Source organism: Lathyrus oleraceus, chromosome 4 (assembly GCF_024323335.1).
Source record: "Lathyrus oleraceus cultivar Zhongwan6 chromosome 4, CAAS_Psat_ZW6_1.0, whole genome shotgun sequence".
NCBI classification, from domain to species: domain Eukaryota; kingdom Viridiplantae; phylum Streptophyta; class Magnoliopsida; order Fabales; family Fabaceae; genus Lathyrus; species Lathyrus oleraceus.
In genome coordinates, this window is record NC_066582.1 from 83432769 (window position 1) to 83453074 (window position 20306).

The 20306-nt window shown below is 45.5% G+C and overlaps 1 protein-coding gene and 1 long non-coding RNA gene across 5 annotated transcripts; one reads left to right on the forward strand and one right to left on the reverse strand.

Annotated features, from left to right (window-relative positions):
• Window positions 1–711: 711 nt before the first annotated feature.
• LOC127073541 (uncharacterized) lies at window positions 712–2490 on the reverse strand. 4 transcript variants are annotated; one of them, XR_007785785.1, is made up of 5 exons: window positions 2286–2485; window positions 2034–2132; window positions 1528–1966; window positions 1090–1430; window positions 712–922 (listed from the first exon to the last, which is right to left on the reverse strand). It is a non-coding gene; the product is annotated as an uncharacterized LOC127073541 (long non-coding RNA). The 4 variants fall into 4 exon arrangements; XR_007785787.1 differs by having other exon boundaries at window positions 1528–2267; window positions 2360–2490; XR_007785786.1 differs by having other exon boundaries at window positions 1528–2132.
• Window positions 2491–3235: 745 nt separating this feature from the next.
• LOC127073542 (uncharacterized) lies at window positions 3236–9168 on the forward strand. The gene is made up of 3 exons (XM_051014716.1): window positions 3236–3375; window positions 4616–4670; window positions 7183–9168. Exon 3 carries the CDS (start codon window positions 7214–7216, stop codon window positions 8852–8854), a length of 1641 nt encoding a protein of 546 aa, XP_050870673.1. The 5' UTR covers window positions 3236–3375; window positions 4616–4670; window positions 7183–7213; the 3' UTR covers window positions 8855–9168.
• Window positions 9169–20306: the final 11138 nt, after the last annotated feature.

Genomic DNA, 20306 nt, shown 5'->3' on the forward strand with positions numbered 1-20306 from the left:
ATATCATCATGAGCATGCATTTCATCTACATAAGCAAGGTTCAACACAAGATGGCAGTGACTTGAATTCAGAGCTTTATGTTTACACCTAGTGGAAACTAGGATTTCTCAGTGAATTCGGGGTGGCCCCAATCGAAGCCTAGCGTGGAGATGTTTGGGTATGATGCTTAAATCTGGTGTCAATGGTGGTTACTGGAGGGATCAAGACACTGATTTAAAGGCCTTTACTTGGTCATGGTTCCATACCCTAATCAGGTCGAACTCCTATATTATAGCCTCCTAAGCCTAGTTCGGCTGGTACATCGTCATTCAAGCTATCATGGGAGTCCAGGTCAAACCTATTCGTTTAAAAGTTCAAGTGAATGCAAGGATCATGTTCAGATCCACAAAGTCATTTATTTCAATCTTTTTCTCAAGCATGTCCATACAATGATTCTCATACAAGATTCCATATCCAAGCTCACTCCATTCATGAATATCAATTTCCATTACAAAGGATAAAATATTCATTACAAAAAAAAGAAAACAAGATAAACACAAAATGTGAGGTGTTGACCAAGGTTGACCTTGGTCAACGGTTGACTTTTTGGTCAACTTTGACCAAAGTCAACCCCATCCCAAAAAAATCCTAAGTCCATAATCTCTGATCCTAACCCTATGTCTCAGCCCTATGTGGATCCTCGGTTTGACTTTTGTGACTTCAAAAATTCCACTGTTATGCCGTGCCAGGTCCAACCCTTTACTTAGCCATGTTTGCTCCTCCATACCACCATGACCGGCATGACAAATAGTAACAAATCAGAATTGAACCATGGCCATGATACAAGAAACCGACATGAACTGATACTGAACTCATTCACGGAATGTTCCGCAAGTAGACCTGCAACCAAACAGCAGCGGTAACCTGCAGAATCATTTCCACCCTGCCATGAAAGATTGCAAAGTATTAGTCAGCATAAAAGTTGGTATACTGCTCTTCTTGAACAAACTAATGACAAGTACCAGAAGAAAACATTGCCCGCATTAGCTTCTGTTGAAAGATTCCTGTTACATGAGCAGAATAGGACCACAGAAGAGCCTAATATCACACCTAAACCTTTTTCTGCTGATGTCGGATAACAATAACAGCGCTGGTGGTACTCTTTTGAACGCAGTTTCCGAGTCTGGTGAGCATACCAAACCGGCACAGCATGTTGCACTTGTTATTGTAGTGTCTTCGGCTGCATCGCTACTGGCTGGACAGGTGGGTACAGATGTGGGAGTTAAACCAGTTGAGCAGCATGTAACTCAAACCACGATAGTAACGGCCGATGGGAATGCATGTGCGAAACGCGAAACATGAGACCTGGACAATCAAAATGCAGATGGCAAATTACGAGCTCGCAAACAATTAAGCACATTCCAAATAACGGTGGATCACATGAAACATATCTGCAAAATAAACAAGGAGTAAAGCTAGTCAGATTGAAGAAAATGCTGTACTAGAGATAGCTGATCATCAAGATGTCAGTGTTACTAGAAACATCACCGAAACAATCCTTTCAGGCGATTCTGTGGCAGTTGGTTCTGTTTCTACTCACAATGCTGAAGTTGCTGCTGGACAGGCTTGGAAACCTGCTCCAAGTGTCAAGGCCAAGTCTTTATTAGAAATTCAGCTGGAAGAACAGAGAAAGGCACAGACAGAAACACTTGTATCTGATGTTGCTGCTTCTGTCAATTCCGTGAGTTTGGCAACGCCCTGGGCTGGGGTGGTATCATATCCAGACTTGGTTAAGGTATCTGGTGAAAGTCACGCGGGAGACACTACAGAATATCCTGTTAATTCTCAAACTTCTCAGAATATGAAGAGCAAGAAAAGTCCATTACAGGACCTGTTGGCAGAAGACAGAGTAATAGAGACCTTGTAGAAGATCATCAACTCAGAATCATCATAAGTTGGCGTTCAACATGCATAGTAGCATCACAACCTGAAGTAATCAATCAGAAACATAAGCTAAAATACCAACCATGTGAATCTACGGCAAATTCTCTTACCTATGTGCAGGTGTGGGATAATAGCTTCGTCATGTTGACATTTTACTGGCAGCAGGTAATTCAGCTCACAAAAGCATCCCAATCAAGCCAAGTGAAATCCTGCAGTAAGCCAAGGCAGAACAGGGTCAAGAAGAAAGCACACAAACCTTTCCATCAAGTCTACTGCGGAATCTTGTGATTGTCGCTTGCACCAGAGCTAAATCAGTACAAGGACACCAACATGGATTGAACACCCTGCTGAATAAAACGTACCATTCCATTACCGGCAGCATACACACCCCACAATAATGCTACAACAATCCGAGGCGGTGCAAGAGGGATCAAACCTGCAGCCGTGCTCAAACGAGGCCTTACGAATCGGTTTTCAGCACAAACGGCAACGTCTGTCTAAGGCTAGCTCCGGATCTAGTAGCATAACAATCCTGCACTGCGACAGGGCGAAGCTTGCATCAAGACGCTAAACTTAGTACCGAGCAATAACGGCAACCGACGGGGGCTTGCAATGAATTTGCTTGTGTTGATACAATGTATATTAACCTTGACACTACACCAAACTGAACACGAATCCTGCACCATAGAAAATATCTAAGCAAGTCATAACAAGCCAATGCAGTTCAGTTCAAATCAATGAGTTTCAAAATAATATGCAGTTCAGGAAGTTAAGCAACAGTCCAAATCAGTTTGGTTCAATAACAAGTTATCCACAGTTGGATCAAAGAAATTAAAGCAAAGGGATTAGAGAGTGAACTGGTGTCAAAACACACGTGACTTAATTCAAGACTCACCTTCACTTAAGTGCCAGCTGGACGAATGAGATTGAGCCACCCAAATCTGATTCTCCAATTTGCCCCTTGGATCAAGCCTATATAAGAGGCAATCATTGCCAATCATTGGGTTCGAACGATTTTTCCCTGATTCCCAGAAGCTTCTGCACTCAATCCTCACCTTCAGCACACGCTCATCCTCCATTGTTGTGGGAGCTTCATCATCCGAAGCTCCACACGGCAGAGCTAAGCCACCACTTCAACCTCCTCTTCCACCTCGGTTCTTCAACCACATTCACTGTACCAACCTCCGATCATCCTCGTAGAATCTTCAACCACCGTAACCGATTCACGACACCTTCACCGTCAACAATCAACATCTCACCGGAATCGCTCCAAGAAAGGTAGAAGAAGAAGAGCATTGAATACAAGTGGAGGCGAAGCTCGCGGCAAGGAGAAATTCTAACCGAATTCAAGAAGATTGCAAGCACTGAAACAGAAGGAAGAAGAACGCGGCGACACATCAAAACCGATCCATTCGTAGCCGTCGCCGATCCGTCCTCCCGTCGTCATCGCCGGTGAGTTGTTGTTCTTCTTTTTCGTCGTGCTCGAGTAATTTGTTGATGCCGTTGCGATTCGGCTCCGTAGATTAGGATAGCTGATGTTGTTGATTTCGTAAGTTTGAGTAGTTGATTGTTGATGGTGGATGGACGCGAATCGCGTTAGACTGTTGAACGATCCGAGATGGTGAAGTGTCCGCGAACAGCGATGTTTGCTGGTGAATGTCAGGGTGATGACGAATGTGATGTTCGCATGGAGTTTTCTTTAAGCACTTTGTCAACGGCAAGCGCTTCATTTGCCTGTGTAGCTTTTGCGAAAAGCGCGTTTGGTGGATTCTTCTTGGACTTCACCTATACGCTTCCTCATATGTGTATTTCTATGTTCCAGATGGTTAGATGCTGATTAGAAGGATTAGGATTATGTAGAAGCATTAGATCTCAGATTAATAGGCTAGTTAATTAGTTCTTAGGACTTTAATTAGGTATTAAAATTTGGTCTTAGAGCTAATTAGTCACTAGAACTAAACAGAGTTTTAGGAGTTATCAAACTTAGATTTTCCATAAAGAAAAACATTTGAAGTAGTATTAAAGATTAATTTTAGGATTAATTGTGGACCATTAGAAATACTGTTGATTTAGAATTAATTCTAGGATTAGTCTAAATAGATTTTAGAAGCTAATTAGAATTTTAGTTAATGATAGAAGTCATTTGAAACCCTTAATTTTAGGATTAGAGTTAAATAATCTCTTAGGAGTTTTGTTTTAGAATAATTAGGATAGTATAGAATTTAATTGCTTTAAATTAGAACTTTCATAAATAGAAATTTAATTCAAAATTACTCCCTAACTGTGAAATGACTATTCTACCCCTAGGCTTAGAAATAATTCAATTTTGCATGCTCCCTTAATTTTAGGACATATTATCACCTGAGTAAATGAGCTTCATGTGGAGTATCAGCTTCTGTTCTGGATTTTTTCCCTCTGTTGACCCTAGGCTTCGACCTAGTGGTTTGGACTTATCATTTGAATTGTGATTTCAGGTTCAAGAATGCATCTCCATGAGTGATGATGCTCCTTCATTTGAGCTTAACCATTTGTTGTTGTTGGCTAACAATTGTGTGTTTTGTAGGCCTTAATGGGGGATTCACTTGTGTTCATGGATCGCTCATTGTTGTCTGATTGGATTTGTCTGTTTGTGTGATATTGACTGTTGATTGTTTGTTTGAATTGTGTACTGACTAGTTAGCTATTCACACAGGTACATTAAGTTGCTAATATTGCTTTGCTTTGCTTGCTAAGCAATTTGCACCGAGGTATGACGTTTCTGACTTCATGTAGTCTGGAGACCCGGCTGTTACCGGGCCGGGCAAATTGTCTGAAGTCCTCCTTAAGAGGCAATGCTTGTGTATGTTTATATTTGTCCTAAGCAGGGAAAGTCCTCATTTGAGGCAATTGGTGGAAGGTAGGGATAAGCAATCTATCCCCCACTATTCTGTGAGTCTTCTCCTTGCTCCCATTGCATGGTTGTAGCATTGAGATCCAAGCCCAAGATCTTGTACATTGTACAGTCGAGTCTATGTCCTGAGCGTAGAAGGGTCCCCCCATTCTGGACCCACGCTCCCTTGTCTGATGCTCTCTCTGACTTGAGATAGAAGCAATGAGGCACACCCCTCATCACCTTTCATCTGGCTTCACCTTAGCCCCTCAATGGCAAGGTTAAGAGCTAACCTGACCCCGATACAGAGGCTTGTTTGTTGAGGTTGATATGACCCCTCGACTAAAGCCTAGCCTTGATGTTTGAGCCCCCTTGTTGGTGTGTTTATTTCATGCTGTATATGTTTGTGTGGTGTGATTGTATCCCCTAGGTTTGCTAGACTCCGCGTAGTCTCGTTTGCATGACAATTAAGGTAGCACGGTTCCTTCGTATAGGACTTCCTTTCTTGCTTGAGCTTTCCTAAAACACAAACAAACATTATCCCCTCTTAAGGATACGTCCACTCCTTCTACTACAGGTGAGTAAGTCTCCAAAGGTCGAGCATCCGGTAGATTGCGTAGTGACGTTGTCCACCTAAAAAACACGAACCAACAGGAATAGTTTAGCCGAACTACGGCAACTCTGATTCTCATGTCCAGATGAGATACGTAGGCACGAGATGCGATGTCTTGTCGAGTTTGACTAACGACTAACACTAATTCTTTTCTCTCGCCCTCGTTGCGATTGAGACCTCCCCTTTCTCTTGCCCTAGTTGCAATCGAGACCCTTCTTCTTCCTGTGTCTTGTTGTGTGCTTGGAAGCTGATGTAAGTCCATCGAGTGGCATTCGGGTTCCAGTGTTAGTGCGTGTTTTTGGTTCGGATGCTGATGTAAGTCCAGTGATTGGCATTCAGGCTCCACGTTTGCCTCCTTGTGTGTGTTTTGGTTCGGATGCCGACGTAAGTCCAGTGATGGGCAGTCGGGCTCCACGTTTGCCTCCTTGTGTGTGTTTTGGTTCGGATGCTGATGTAAGCCCATTGATTGGCATTCAGGCTCCATGTTTGCCCTCGCCTGCGTTTGTTTGAGTGCGTGTCAGCCGAGCTACGAATGCTCTGATTCTCCTTCGTCCAAAGGAGATACGTATGCATAGGATGCGATATCCTAGCGAGCATGTGTCGTTTCCCCAGTCCGAACTACTTTGACTCTGATGTCTATGCTTGATAGACTAAGTAGGCCCAGGACGCGATATCCTGCCGAGTCAGTTTCAGTCTGTTTTCTTGTGTCTCTTTCAGCCAGTGTGTGTGTGTTTGAGCAGTGATTTTAGCAACCATTTCCCTTCCTATTGTGCGTGGATCCCGTCGAGTACGACGGATGCGTAGGGGTGCTAATACCTTCCCTTCGCATAACCGACTCCCGATCCCATTCTCTTTGGTCGCGAGACCACGCTTTTTCCAGGTTTACTCTGAGCGTTTCCTTTCCCTCTTTTGGGGATAAATAACGCACGGTGGCGGCTCTGTTGTTCTTGTTTTCCCGCCGGTTTTTCGCGTAATGCGACAGCTGGCGACTCTGCTGGGGAATCTAGAGAAGTTGACCTGTGCTGGTCCTTCTTCCCTAAGCGAGTCTCTCCTAGCGCTCTCTAGTTTAGGGCTTTGGTTGTTATATGCTGCTTTATTTATTGCATTCATTTGTATGTATGTGCATTTATTGTTTGCATTTATTGTGTGCATTAATGTTTGCATTCATTCATATTCATCTGTTGTGCTGGCTGTGTTTCTCTGTTTGGGGTGGGTGATACTCGAGGTAAAAGGCCCAATACCCAGGCTATGAGTGCAATCTAGGAAACCTAGGAATAGAGTGATTCATGGGAAGCGGGTGGTGTACGCCACTTAGCGGAACATTGATATCACGAGCAGTTCAGACTCTGATGGGGTATTATCGGTGCATACATCTGGTGTGCACAGGATGATATTCTTGAAAGGGTTGTTTATCCTGCGTTTCTCTCGACCTTACCCTGGCCTAGATGACACCCGTGAGTGGGGAGGGAATGATCATTTTAACAGGTACAGATGGTGATTGTTGGTGACTGTTGGTGACTCAGTGTGTTCCTGTTGGTGACTCAGTTCCTCAGATTGGGTTCAGACGACAGTTGACCAGTTGACTTTGGGTTTCAGATGATCAGAATTCAAGCCGAAGTTTTGATCCTGTGTTCAGAGATGCACAGCTTGCCAGTCGTGTCTGCATCATGTGCATCATAGCATGTTTATTTTTCAAAAGAAATGCAATGAAAAAAAAAATGAAAAAAAAAAAAGAAAAAAAGAGGAAACTAATCCTTGCATGCATATCATTTCTCAGGTACATTCCAGAGCTTGATTCATTGATAGAGATGGCAACAGTTCCCGAGCCGAAGCGGAAGACTTGTTCCTACATTTTCCACCGTGAGCCTTTGACATCTCTGATTGAGTTGAGTAGTCTTGTGACCAGTGATCGTCTGAGGGGGTTTGTGGATCAGTATGGGGATATTCTGACTCTGTTGAAGATGGTAGTTGACCCGGTGCCGTTACAGACGCTTCTTCAGTTCTATGACCCAGAGCTTAGATGTTTCACTTTCCAGGACTATCAGTTGGCGCCTACTCTCGAGGAGTACTCCATTCTGTTGGGTGTCCCTGTTCGGCATCAGGTTCCTTTCCTGGACGTACCGAAGGAGGTCGACTTCAGGGTTATTGCTAGGGCTTTGCATCTAAGTATCCGAGATATCAGTGATAGTTGGAAGACCAATGGGGACGTTGTGGGTCTACCCTTGAAGTTTCTGCTGAGAGTTGCCAGAGGAGAAGCAGAGAAGGGGAATTGGGGAGCTTTTCATGCCCAGCTTGCTGCGATGATCTATGGGATCGTCCTGTTTCCTAGTATGCCCAACTTTATTGACTATGCTACAGTCTGCATCTTCATTGGAAGGAATCCAGTTCCTACTCTGTTAGCTGACACTTACTATGCTATCCACAGTAGGCATGGTAAGGGTGGGGCCATCAGGTGTTGTCTCCCACTGTTGCTCAGATGGTTCATGTCTCTCCTACCAGTCAGTGGGCCGTTTGTCGATGCTCAGAGCACTTATAGGTGGACTCAGAGGGTGATGTCTCTCACTTCATATGATATCAGATGGCAGTCATACCGGATGGATGTGCGAGATGTTATTATGAGTTGTGGAGAATTCCGGAACGTGCCACTTGTGGGGACCAAGGGTTGCATCAATTACAACCCAGTTCTTTCCCTTCGCCAGTTGGGATTCATTATGAGTAGAAGGCCACTTGAAGCTGAGATAGATGAGAGTGTGTATTTTGAGAAGAAAAATGACCCCGCTAGATTGGAGCAGATTGGAAGAGCCTGGAAGTCCATTGGTGTCAGAGATGGATCCATTTTGGGGAAGAAGTTTGCCATTGCTATGCCTGATTACACAGATTGGGTGAAGAAGAGAGTGGAAACTTTATTGCTGCCCTATGATAGGATGAATCCGTTGCAAGTGCAACCACCCTTGATTCTTGCTGATACTGTGCCCGCTGAGCAGTACAAGCAAGCTCTGATGGAGAGCCGTCGCCTGAAGGAGAAAGAGCAGGATGCCCAGAGGGAGTTGTACCAAGCCAAAGCTGAAAAGCTGAACCTGTCTCATCAACTCAGAGACATCCAGAGTGCAGATGTTGGGGGAGTAAGGAGTAAGAAGAGATCTTATTCAGAGATGGAGACCTTGCTAGATGCAGAGCACAGAGAGTGTTTGAGATTGCAGAGAGCTGAAGCCAGTTATCTGAAGAAGATCAGAGACTTGGAGAAGCAGATCAAAGCCAAAGATATCCAGTTGAAGAAGGAAGTCGACCAGAGACTTGCATCAGAGACCCAGCTAGGGGCAGAGGTTATTGAGCTTAGAAGACAGTTGAAGGAGAAGATCACTCCCTTGCCAGAATGTTCAGAGTGTGAACTGTTGATAGACCAGTGTCACTACTTGAAGACGCTCATTCCTGGAAGTAGCTTGTCTTAGCTTGTATTTTCCTGATGTTATGAATCACCCCCAGGCTTGTTGGGTGGGATTCATTTGTTGTACTTTGTTGGATATTTGGATCTTTGTTGTATGATCCAGTTGCTCATTTATAGATGAGATTTTGGTTTCACTCTGTATTCATTACTCAGTTGTAGGATGTCTCTATATCTCCCTGTGGCTTTTGCGTTGTTGCAGGTTGTCATTTCTTGAGATGAATCAGGCTCTTTGAATGCCTGAGAGATGATCATTATCATGTGCATCATATGCATTAGCATCATGCACATAACATTTGCATAACAGGTGTTCTTAAGCCGACTTCTCACTCGGGTTCCTGTGTCAGGCAGGATAGCTGATCAGCGACCACACCGGTACTCTACCAGACTCAATCAGCGAAGAAGCATGGATCAGGTTCAGGCTGAGATGGCTGAGATGAGGGCGAACATGGCCCAATTCTTGACGATGATGCAAGGGGTTGCTCAGGGTCAGGAGGAGCTCCGTGCTCTGGTTCAGAGACAGGAAACGGTTATTCAGGCGTCTAACCATGGTTCACCTATTGCTCCACCTGGTTATGAGAATGTCAACGTTGCTGCTGCTCCCGGCTATGGTTACGCCACTGGAGAAGAACTCAGGGGTATAAGGGTTGATGGTCAGCCTCTTGATGCAGAGGTTAACGCCAGAGCTACCCGGGCTCCGGCACGTCATCCAGCTCCTTTTGTTGATAGACAAGAGGACATGTTCACAATGATGGGTGAAGACGAGGGTGATGTTGCTAGAAATGAAGATAGGGATCGTAAGGTCGATGCCCTGGCTGAGAAAATTAGGGCGATGGAATGCCAGAACTCTCTTGGGTTCGATGTCACAAACATGGGGTTGGTGGAAGGTCTGAGGATTCCCCACAAATTCAAAGCGCCCACCTTCGACAAGTACAACGGTACTTCTTGCCCTCGCACCCACGTGCAGGCATATTATCGGAAGATCTCGGCATATACAGATGACGAGAAAATGTGGATGTACTTCTTTCAAGATAGCCTATCTGGGGCATCTCTGGATTGGTACATGGAACTTAAGCGAGACTCTATCCGATGCTGGAGAGATCTGGGAGAAGCTTTTCTCAGACAATACAAACACAACATGGACATGGCACCGAGCAGGACTCAGCTGCAGAGTCTGTGCCAGAAGAATAACGAGAGCTTCAAGGAATACGCCCAGAGGTGGCGTGAACTTGCTGCCAGAGTTCAACCCCCTATGCTGGAGAGGGAGTTGACCGATATGTTCATTGGCACACTGCAGGGAGTGTTCATGGACCGAATGGGGAGTTGCCCATTCGGAAGCTTCTCTGATGTTGTTATTTGTGGTGAAAGAACCGAGAGTTTGATCAAGGCTGGAAAGATCAATGATGCGGGTTCCTCTTCATCCAAGAAACCTTTCTCTGGGGCACCTCGCCGTAGAGAAGGTGAAACCAGTGCTGTTCAGCATCGCCGGGGGCCGAACAGAAATCAGCATCAATATAGACAGGTCGCTGCAGTAACCATCCCTGCACCGCAACAACGTCCACCTCCTCAACAACCAAGACAACAACAACAACAGCAACAGCGTCCTTATCAGCCGAGGCAGAGGCTGCAGCCTGATAGAAGGTTTGACCCGTTGCCCATGTCGTATGCCGAGCTCCTGCCTGAGTTGCTCAGATTGGGTTTCGTGGAGTTGAGAACTATGGCTCCACCAACTGTCTTGCCACCTGGGTACGATGCAAATGTCCGGTGCGATTTCCATTCAGGGGCACCAGGACATAATATAGAAAAGTGTCGGGCTTTCCAGCATAAAGTCCAGGATCTGATCGATTCCAAGACGATCAATTTCTCCCCTGTGCCGAATGTTGTGAATAATCCTATGCCTGCGCATGGTGCTCATAGGGTAAATTGTGTTGAAGGGGTTGAATCTGAAGATCTGGTAATCAGTGTGGATGAGATTCATACTTCTCTGTTGGTAATTAAAGACCGTCTGCTGAATAGTGGTACTCATCCGGGCTGTGATAGAGACTGTTTGGGCTGTGAAGAGTCAGAGGACGGGTGTGGTCTACTGAGGGCTGGTATCCAGGGTTTGATGGATCGAGGCTGTGTGCAGTTTGGTAGGGCTGATAACAGAGATCATGGGGCAGTGTCTACTGTCACAATTTTCTTCAAGCCGTCTGAAGGACGTGCACCTACAAATAGTGGTACTCCGGTTACCATTTCTACACCAGTCGCTGCCAACACTCCGACAACAATCGTCGCTCCGGTTAGAAGGGCCGTGGACAATAATGTTGTGCCTTGGAGGTATGACAATGCCTACCGAAGCAACAGGAGGGCTGAGAACAGGGTCAAGCCTTCAAATCAAGCGCCTGTGACTATTTTTGCACCTGCTAGTAAAGCTCCGGTAGTTGTGAGTCCTGCTGTGGACAACGTGGGTGGACCAGGAGGCTTTACCCGTAGTGGTCGGCTGTTTGCGCCTCAACAGTTGAGGGATGCCAATGCTGAGGCATCTGTTAAAGCTAAGGGCAAACAGGCCGTTGTTGATGAAGTTCCTGCTCAAGCGAATGTGCCTGGTGGCTCGTTTGAAAAGGACGTGGAGGAATTTATGCGGATTATAAAGAAGAGTGACTACAAGATTGTAGATCAGCTCAATCAAACTCCCTCCAAAATCTCCATTCTTTCTTTGCTGTTGTGCTCCGAGGCACATAGAGACGCCTTGCTGAAGATGTTAAACATGGCGTATGTACCTCAGGAGATTTCTGTCAATCAGCTTGAAGGTGTAATTGCTAACGTGACTACCCGACACGGCGTGGGGTTTACAGATCTTGATTTAACACCTGAGGGGCGGAATCACAACAAGGCCTTGCACATCACCATGGAGTGCAAGGGGGCTGTGCTGTCACATGTCCTGGTGGACACCGGTTCTTCGTTGAACGTGCTGCCGAAGCAGATCTTGAAGAAGATACCGGTTGAAGGGGTTGTACTGACGCCGAGTGACCTAGTGGTTCGTGCATTTGATGGATCCAAGCGTTCCGTCTTTGGTGAAATCACTTTGCCTATAAGGATCGGTCCGGAGGAGTTTGACATTGTCTTCTACGTCATGGACATCCAGCCTGCTTACAGTTGCCTTCTGGGACGTCCATGGATCCATGCAGCGGGAGCGGTCTCGTCGACCCTCCACCAGAAGCTCAAGTATGTCTGGAACGGTCAGATTGTGACCGTGTGCGGTGAAGAGGATATCTTGGTGAGTCATTTGTCCTCATTTAAATATGTTGAGGTGGATGGCGAGATCCACGAAACATTGTGCCAGGCGTTCGAGACGGTGGCTATTGAGAAGGTGGCCTACGCCGAGCAGAAGAAGCCAGGTGCCTCTATCACGTCCTACAAGCAAGCTAAGGAGGTGGTTAACTCTGGTAGAGCTGAGGGCTGGGGCAAGATGGTGGACTTGCCAGTCAAAGAAGATAAGTTTGGCATCGGTTATGAGCCTCTCCGAGCAGAGCAGGGGGCAGCAGGTCCTAGTACCTTCACCAGCGCTGGGCTGATGAATCATGGGGCCGTCTTCGCAGCTGATGTGGAAGATGTTGACAGTGATGGTGATCTCGACTGCTGGGTTCGCCCGAGTGCGCCAGGGGAGGTGATCAACAACTGGACTGCAGAGGATATAGTCCAAGTTACTCTTCAGACAGAGTAATTTTCTTTTGTTTTTCATTCTGCACAAAACCCTACGTTCTGCCCAAGACGTAGCGGTTCATTGTAGGGCCACATGTTTTCATTGTTTATCATTAATAAAGGACGTTTTGCAAACAATTTTGTGATCCCTGTCTTTCTATTTTGTTTTTCAATTTTCAAAAAGATAAAAATGGCAATGTTTTTGTTTTTGTGACTTTCTTGAACTCTTTTTCTAAAATAAAGCATTAAACATGCAGAAATAATCTTATGGCATCCGCTATGAACAAATCTGTTATGGCCCAGTATGATTTCGACAATCCCATCTACCAAGCTGAAGAGGAGAGTGATGAAGACAGTGAACTCCCGAAAGAACTGGCTAGGTTGTTGAAGCAGGAGGAAAGGGTCATCCGACCTCATCAGGAGGAGTTGGAGATTGTGAATCTTGGTACTGAGGACGCCAGAAGGGATATCAAGATCGGGGCTGCTTTGAAACCTGAGGTCAAGAGCAGGTTGATTGAGATGCTGAGAGAGTATATGGAGATATTCGCCTGGTCTTATCAAGATATGCCAGGACTGAATACTGATATTGTGGTTCATAGACTACCTCTCAGAGATGATTGCCCTTCGGTCAAGCAGAAGCTTCGTAGAACGAGTCCTGACATGGCAGTGAAAATCAAGGAAGAGGTTCAGAAGCAGTTCGATGCCGGTTTTTTGTCAGTAACAACTTACCCGCCGTGGGTAGCCAACATCGTTCCTGTGCCGAAGAAGGATGGCAAAGTCAGAATGTGTGTCGATTATCGGGATTTGAACAGAGCGAGTCCGAAAGATGATTTCCCATTACCTCACATTGATGTATTGGTTGATAATACGGCTCAATCCTCGGTATTCTCTTTCATGGATGGTTTCTCGGGCTATAATCAGATCAAGATGGCGCCGGAGGACATGGAAAAGACGACATTCATTACACCTTGGGGCACGTTCTGCTATAAGGTGATGCCATTTGGGCTGAAGAATGCCGGTGCTACCTATCAGAGGGCAATGACGACTCTCTTTCATGACATGATGCACAAAGAGATTGAAGTGTATGTGGATGATATGATTGCGAAGTCGCAGACAGAAGAGGAGCACCTGGTTGATTTGCAGAAGCTGTTTGACAGATTGGTCAAGTTCAAGCTGAGGCTGAACCCAAACAAGTGTACGTTTGGGGTGAGATCTGGGAAGCTGTTAGGCTTCATCGTCAGTGAGAAAGGGATTGAGGTTGATCCAGCTAAAGTCAAAGCTATTCAGGAAATGCCTGAACCGAGAACAGAAAAGCAGGTTCGTGGGTTTTTGGGGAGATTGAATTACATTGCAAGGTTCATATCTCACCTAACTGCCACGTGTGAACCCATATTCAAACTGCTTAGAAAGAATCAGGCCATCAAATGGAATGATGATTGTCAGAAAGCTTTTGACAAGATAAAAGAGTATTTACAGAAACCTCCAATCCTGATCCCTCCAGTTCCAGGGAGACCGCTGATAATGTACCTGTCAGTTACCGAGAATTCAATGGGGTGTGTATTGGGACAGCATGACGAGTCTGGTCGAAAAGAGCATGCCATATACTACCTTAGCAAAAAGTTTACCGACTGTGAAATCAAATATTCACAGCTTGAGAAAACTTGCTGTGCTTTGGCCTGGGCTGCTCGCCGACTGAGACAGTATATGTTGAACCATACTACCTTGTTGATTTCTAAAATGGATCCAGTAAAATACATCTTTGAGAAGCCAGCTCTCACCGGACGTGTTGCCCGTTGGCAGATGATTTTAACTGAGTATGATATTCAGTACACGTCTCAAAAGGCTATCAAAGGTAGTGTGTTGTCAGATTATCTCGCCGAACAACCGATCGACGATTATCAGCCTATGATGTTTGAATTCCCTGATGAAGACATCATGTATCTAAAGATGAAAGATTGTGACGAGCCTCTTGTCGAGGAAGGACCGGATCCTGATGACAAGTGGACATTGATGTTTGATGGGGCCGTGAATGTGAATGGTAATGGTGTTGGTGCAGTGCTGATCAATCCTAAAGGTGCTCATATACCTTTTTCTGCCAGATTGACCTTTGATGTCACCAACAACGAAGCTGAGTACGAGGCTTGTATTATGGGAATAGAAGAAGCCATTGATCTGAGGATCAAAACACTTGACATATTTGGAGATTCTGCCCTAGTGATCAATCAGGTCAATGGAGATTGGAATACGAACCAGCCGCATTTGATTCCGTATAGAGATTACACCAGAAGAATACTGACGTTCTTCAAGAAGGTGAAATTGTATCATGTCCCCCGGGATGAGAATCAGATGGCTGACGCTTTGGCTACTTTATCTTCCATGATAAAAGTTCATTGGTGGAATCATGTGCCACATATTGCTGTGAATCGACTCGAGAGGCCTGCGTATGTGTTTGCAGCCGAGTCTGTTGTTGCGATTGATGAGAAACCGTGGTACTATGATATCAAGAACTTCCTCAAGACTCAAGAGTATCCTGAAGGTGCATCGAAGAATGACAAGAAAACCCTGAGAAGGCTGGCTGGAAGCTTTTATTTGAATCAGGATGATGTGTTGTACAAGCGGAACTTTGACGTGGTCTTGCTCAGGTGCGTGGATAGACACGAAGCAGACATGTTGATGCAAGAAGTGCACGAGGGTTCGTTTGGTACCCACGCTGGTGGTCATACAATGTCCAAGAAACTATTGAGAGCCGGATATTACTGGATGACTATGGAATCCGATTGCTTCAAATACGCTCGGAAATGTCATAAGTGTCAAATATATGCTGATAAGGTGCATGTACCACCAAGCCCGTTGAATGTCATGAACTCGCCTTGGCCGTTTGCTATGTGGGGCATTGACATGATTGGGAAGATTGAGCCCACTGCTTCGAATGGACATCGCTTCATCCTGGTCGCGATCGATTACTTCACCAAGTGGGTGGAAGCAGCATCCTATGCTAACGTTACCAAACAAGTGGTTGCCCGGTTCATCAAGAAGGAAATCATCTGTCGTTATGGGGTTCCCGAGAGAATCATCACTGACAATGGTTCAAATCTCAACAACAAAATGATGAAAGAACTTTGCAGAGATTTCAAGATCGAACATCACAATTCTTCTCCTTACAGACCAAAGATGAATGGTGCTGTAGAGGCGGCTAACAAGAATATCAAGAAGATTGTGCAGAAGATGGTCGTTACGTACAAAGATTGGCATGAGATGTTACCTTTCGCTTTGCATGGGTACCGTACCTCAGTACGTACGTCGACCGGGGCAACCCCGTATTCCCTTGTGTATGGTATGGAAGCAGTCCTACCAGTTGAGGTGGAGATCCCTTCTCTGAGGGTATTATTGGATGTCAAGCTGGACGAAGCCGAGTGGATTCGTACAAGGTTTAATGAGTTAAGCCTTATCGAAGAAAGACGGCTAGCAGCTGTGTGCCACGGGCAGTTATATCAGAGAAGGATGAAGCGAGCCTTTGATCAGAAAGTGCGTCCTCGGACATTTCAAACTGGTGATCTAGTTTTGAAGAGAATCCTTCCTCCCGGTACAGATAACAGGGGCAAGTGGACTCCTAATTATGAAGGTCCATATGTTGTGAAGAAGGTTTTCTCCGGTGGAGCCTTGATGCTTACAACAATGGATGGTGAAGATTTTCCGTCCCCTGTTAACTCAGATGTAGTCAAAAAATACTTCGCATAAATTGACCCGCTGGACAAAAAGAACAAAAGAGTCCAGGCAAAAATGGGCGTCCCGGCGAACCAAAAAACAGAAAGAAAAGGTTCGGGCAAAAATTAGGGATATAAGTGAAAAGAATACGTACACCCGATAAGTCGAAAACCCGCAAGGGCGGCTTAGGCAAAAATGGGTATCCCGGTGGATTGAAAACCCGAAAGGGCGATCCAGCCAAGAGAGGGATCAAAGCGAAGACTACAGTCTGAGGTATCTGTACCTCATAGCGCTTCGTCAACTGCCATCTCGAAAGATGTGATCGGTCCAGTCGTTCTTCTCAGAAAGCAAGGAGTTGGGAGGAAAACTGATGATCTGTGGGTTATAACAGAATTGGGAAATAGTGGATGCCGTATTCACATTGCCATTAGGATAGTTTATTTTCCTTTTGTGCGCAATTACCTCTTTCTAGGAATTGCTTCCCAATGTATTTGCCTTTTCAGGCACTTTTTCAATCAATAAAAGTCGTTATTCAGAAAAAGCTCTCTTGTTTTTATTTTACTGTTTTGTTTGCAAAAACGTCCGAATTTTTGATAAACATTGCATATAATAAAACATGAAGGCTTAACAATAACTTGCAGAAGGATAAAACATTTGAAAATCATTTTGAATGTTGAGGACACTTGAGCATATCTTGTCCATGTACCCCTGGGGCATTGTGTTGTGTTGTTTTACAGGTCGCCTTCTGTGATCATCTCCCCAGCAGGTTTTTCTCCGAGCAAGTTTGAGAGCTGTAAGAGCTGTGTTCCCTTGCAGAGGTGCCTGTGGATAGTATCTTCTTTCCTCAGCAGACCTAAGGATTGCCTATCCCCAGCAGGCTTGTGTTGACGGGTTTCCCCAGCTGAGCTCCCCACTGAGTGCCTGGCAGACGTTTTCCCCAGGAGTTCCTCCAGCGGAGTTTGTCACGAGAATGTTGTCCCCCAGCAGTTGGGTTTGTGATATTGTTATCCCCAGCACGGCCGTGAGTGCTTCTCCCCAGCAGGGTTGTGGAGGTCTGTCTCCAGTATGATATGATGTGTTATCATCACCACCAGAGTTGTTCTCCTCAGCAGAGTGGTGTGGGTTTTCCTCAGCAAGTTCCCCGAGTGGAGCGGGTTTCACAGAAATATTTCTCCAGCAGAGTTCATCCCACCAGTGGAGTGGACAAGTTTCCGTGACAGATCGGTATCGGCGTCCCCAGCTGAGTTTAGTCTACCTGTGGATTGGGTGGGTCGTCCCCAGTGGAGTGGAAGTTATTCCCCGAAGCAGAGTTGTCCTACCTGAGGTTTGGTTAAGTCTTCCCCAGTGAAGTGCTATATCATTCTCCAGTAAGGTGATCTTATTACTCCAGAGGGTATCATCCCCGAAGAGTTGCTTGGTGTTATCTTCCCCAACGGAGTATTGAGTGCTTCCCAAGTGGAGTCCCCGAGTGGATTGGATCCTGTGAAGGATATCCCCAGCGAAGTCTATCCTGTTCCCGGCAACAGTTTTGTTTCTCCAGCATGAGTGAGAAGTCGGTGCTTTCTCCGCAAAGCATCCCCAGATGAAGGCTCTCCCCGCAGAGTATTCCTCAGTCAGAGTCTCCCCGCCAAGTTGGAGTACCTGATCCTTTGGCTCCGTAGCCAGGGTTCATTTGCATTTTGCATGTAGTAATCATTGCATCCTCAAAACGCGTAGCATTTCCATTCAAAGTGGAGCATTACGTCATAGAAAAATTCAAACATATGCATTCATGTGTTAACCCGATCAGACCGTATCCCCGGCAGAGGCGGATGTTTGTTTAACTTGTACAACACGTTTGCCACAGTTGCTCCTGACAGCATTCAGGATTGATCCCCACAGAGGTTTATTTCCTCATCCGTTGGTGAAAGGAAAGCATATTTCTCCCCAGCGAGATCCCCTGCCAGTACGTGGCCTTGCCCAGACATGAAGATGTCGGTATCCTGTCAGCACCCGCGTGTGTTGTTTCTTTGGTGTCGGTAAACACCATCTTTCGGTGCTTTCCCAGTCATGCGTAAGTGTCTGGTTTGCTTTGATGTCGGTGAACATCATCTTTCGATGTTCGTAACGTCCCCATTCCCTAGTGAAGATTACTCCTCTCCGTTGGTGTCGATAAACGTCGAGTTTTTCCTACGCGTCCGTTGGCGTATAGTTGATATCTTTCCCCACAGGGTCGTCCCCAGAAAATTACTCCTCTCCGTTGGTGTCGATAAACGTCGAGTTTTTCCTATGTGTCCTATGACGTATAGTTGCTTATTCCCCGCAGATCATTTGGTAGTACCAGATGATTCCCCTCAGAATATTCCTCCTCTCCGTTGGTGTCGATAAACGGCGAGTTTTTCCTAGTCGTCCGATGACGTCTGGTTGTATCCTTCCCCCAGTGGATCTACCTCCGCGTTGGTTTCGATAAACGTTGTGTTTTTCTCATTCGTCCGCGAACGTTTGATTGTATACCCTCTTCCCAGTCATTCATTAATGTCTGGTTGATTCCCAGCCAGAATTCCCAGTAGACGTCCTATTCGGTTTCAGGTTGTGGTGCCTTTCCCTCGTGAAGTGGCTTTCTCCGTCTCCCTTTCATCCTATGATGTCTGGTTGAGTTTTCTCCTTCTCCGTTGGTGTCGATAAACGTTGAGTCTCCCTTTCATCCTATGATGTCTGGTTGAGTTTTCTCCTTCTCCGTTGGTGTCGATAAACGTTGAGTCTCCCTTTCATCCTATGATGTCTGGTTGAGTTTTCTCCTTCTCCGTTGGTGTCGATAAACGTTGAGTCTCCCTTTCGTCCTATGACGTCTGGTCGAGTTGTCCTGGTCGTCCCCAGTTGATTTACCTCCCCGTTGGTTTCGATAGACGCTGAGTTTTTCCCTATGCGTCCTATGACGTCTAGTTGTACCTATCCCCACGTGGATTTACCTCTCCGTTGGTTTCGGTAAACGTTGAGTTTTTCCCGCTACGTCCGCTGACGTATGGTTGCGTCCTTTCCTGGCTATCCCCAGTAGAGTTGATTTACCTCTCCGTTGGTCTTGGTAAACGTTGAGTGTTTCCTAGGTGTCCGTTGGCATCTAGTTGAGAGGATTTCTGTTCCCATTCATCGTGTGTCGATGTCTGGATGTGGTTGTACCCTGAAAATAGAAAAAGAAAAATCCCAGCAGTGTGCAAATTCTACGGTACTTGGTATTCAATCCCTGTTTACCCTGAAAGTCTGACAGCCGTTGCTCTCATCCGTTCGGGTTCCCAGCTGATTGAATAGGGGCAGCTGTAGCACCTCAAATTTGCACCTCCCATTTGTACATTCATTTCATTTCTAGATTATTAACATTTGCATATCATCATGAGCATGCATTTCATCTACATAAGCAAGGTTCAACACAAGATGGCAGTGACTTGAATTCAGAGCTTTATGTTTACACCTAGTGGAAACTAGGATTTCTCAGTGAATTCGGGGTGGCCCCAATCGAAGCCTAGCGTGGAGATGTTTGGGTATGATGCTTAAATCTGGTGTCAATGGTGGTTACTGGAGGGATCAAGACACTGATTTAAAGGCCTTTACTTGGTCATGGTTCCATACCCTAATCAGGTCGAACTCCTATATTATAGCCTCCTAAGCCTAGTTCGGCTGGTACATCGTCATTCAAGCTATCATGGGAGTCCAGGTCAAACCTATTCGTTTAAAAGTTCAAGTGAATGCAAGGATCATGTTCAGATCCACAAAGTCATTTATTTCAATCTTTTTCTCAAGCATGTCCATACAATGATTCTCATACAAGATTCCATATCCAAGCTCACTCCATTCATGAATATCAATTTCCATTACAAAGGATAAAATATTCATTACAAAAAAAAGAAAACAAGATAAACACAAAATGTGAGGTGTTGACCAAGGTTGACCTTGGTCAACGGTTGACTTTTTGGTCAACTTTGACCAAAGTCAACCCCATCCCAAAAAAAATCCTAAGTCCATAATCTCTGATCCTAACCCTATGTCTCAGCCCTATGTGGATCCTCGGTTTGACTTTTGTGACTTCAAAAATTCCA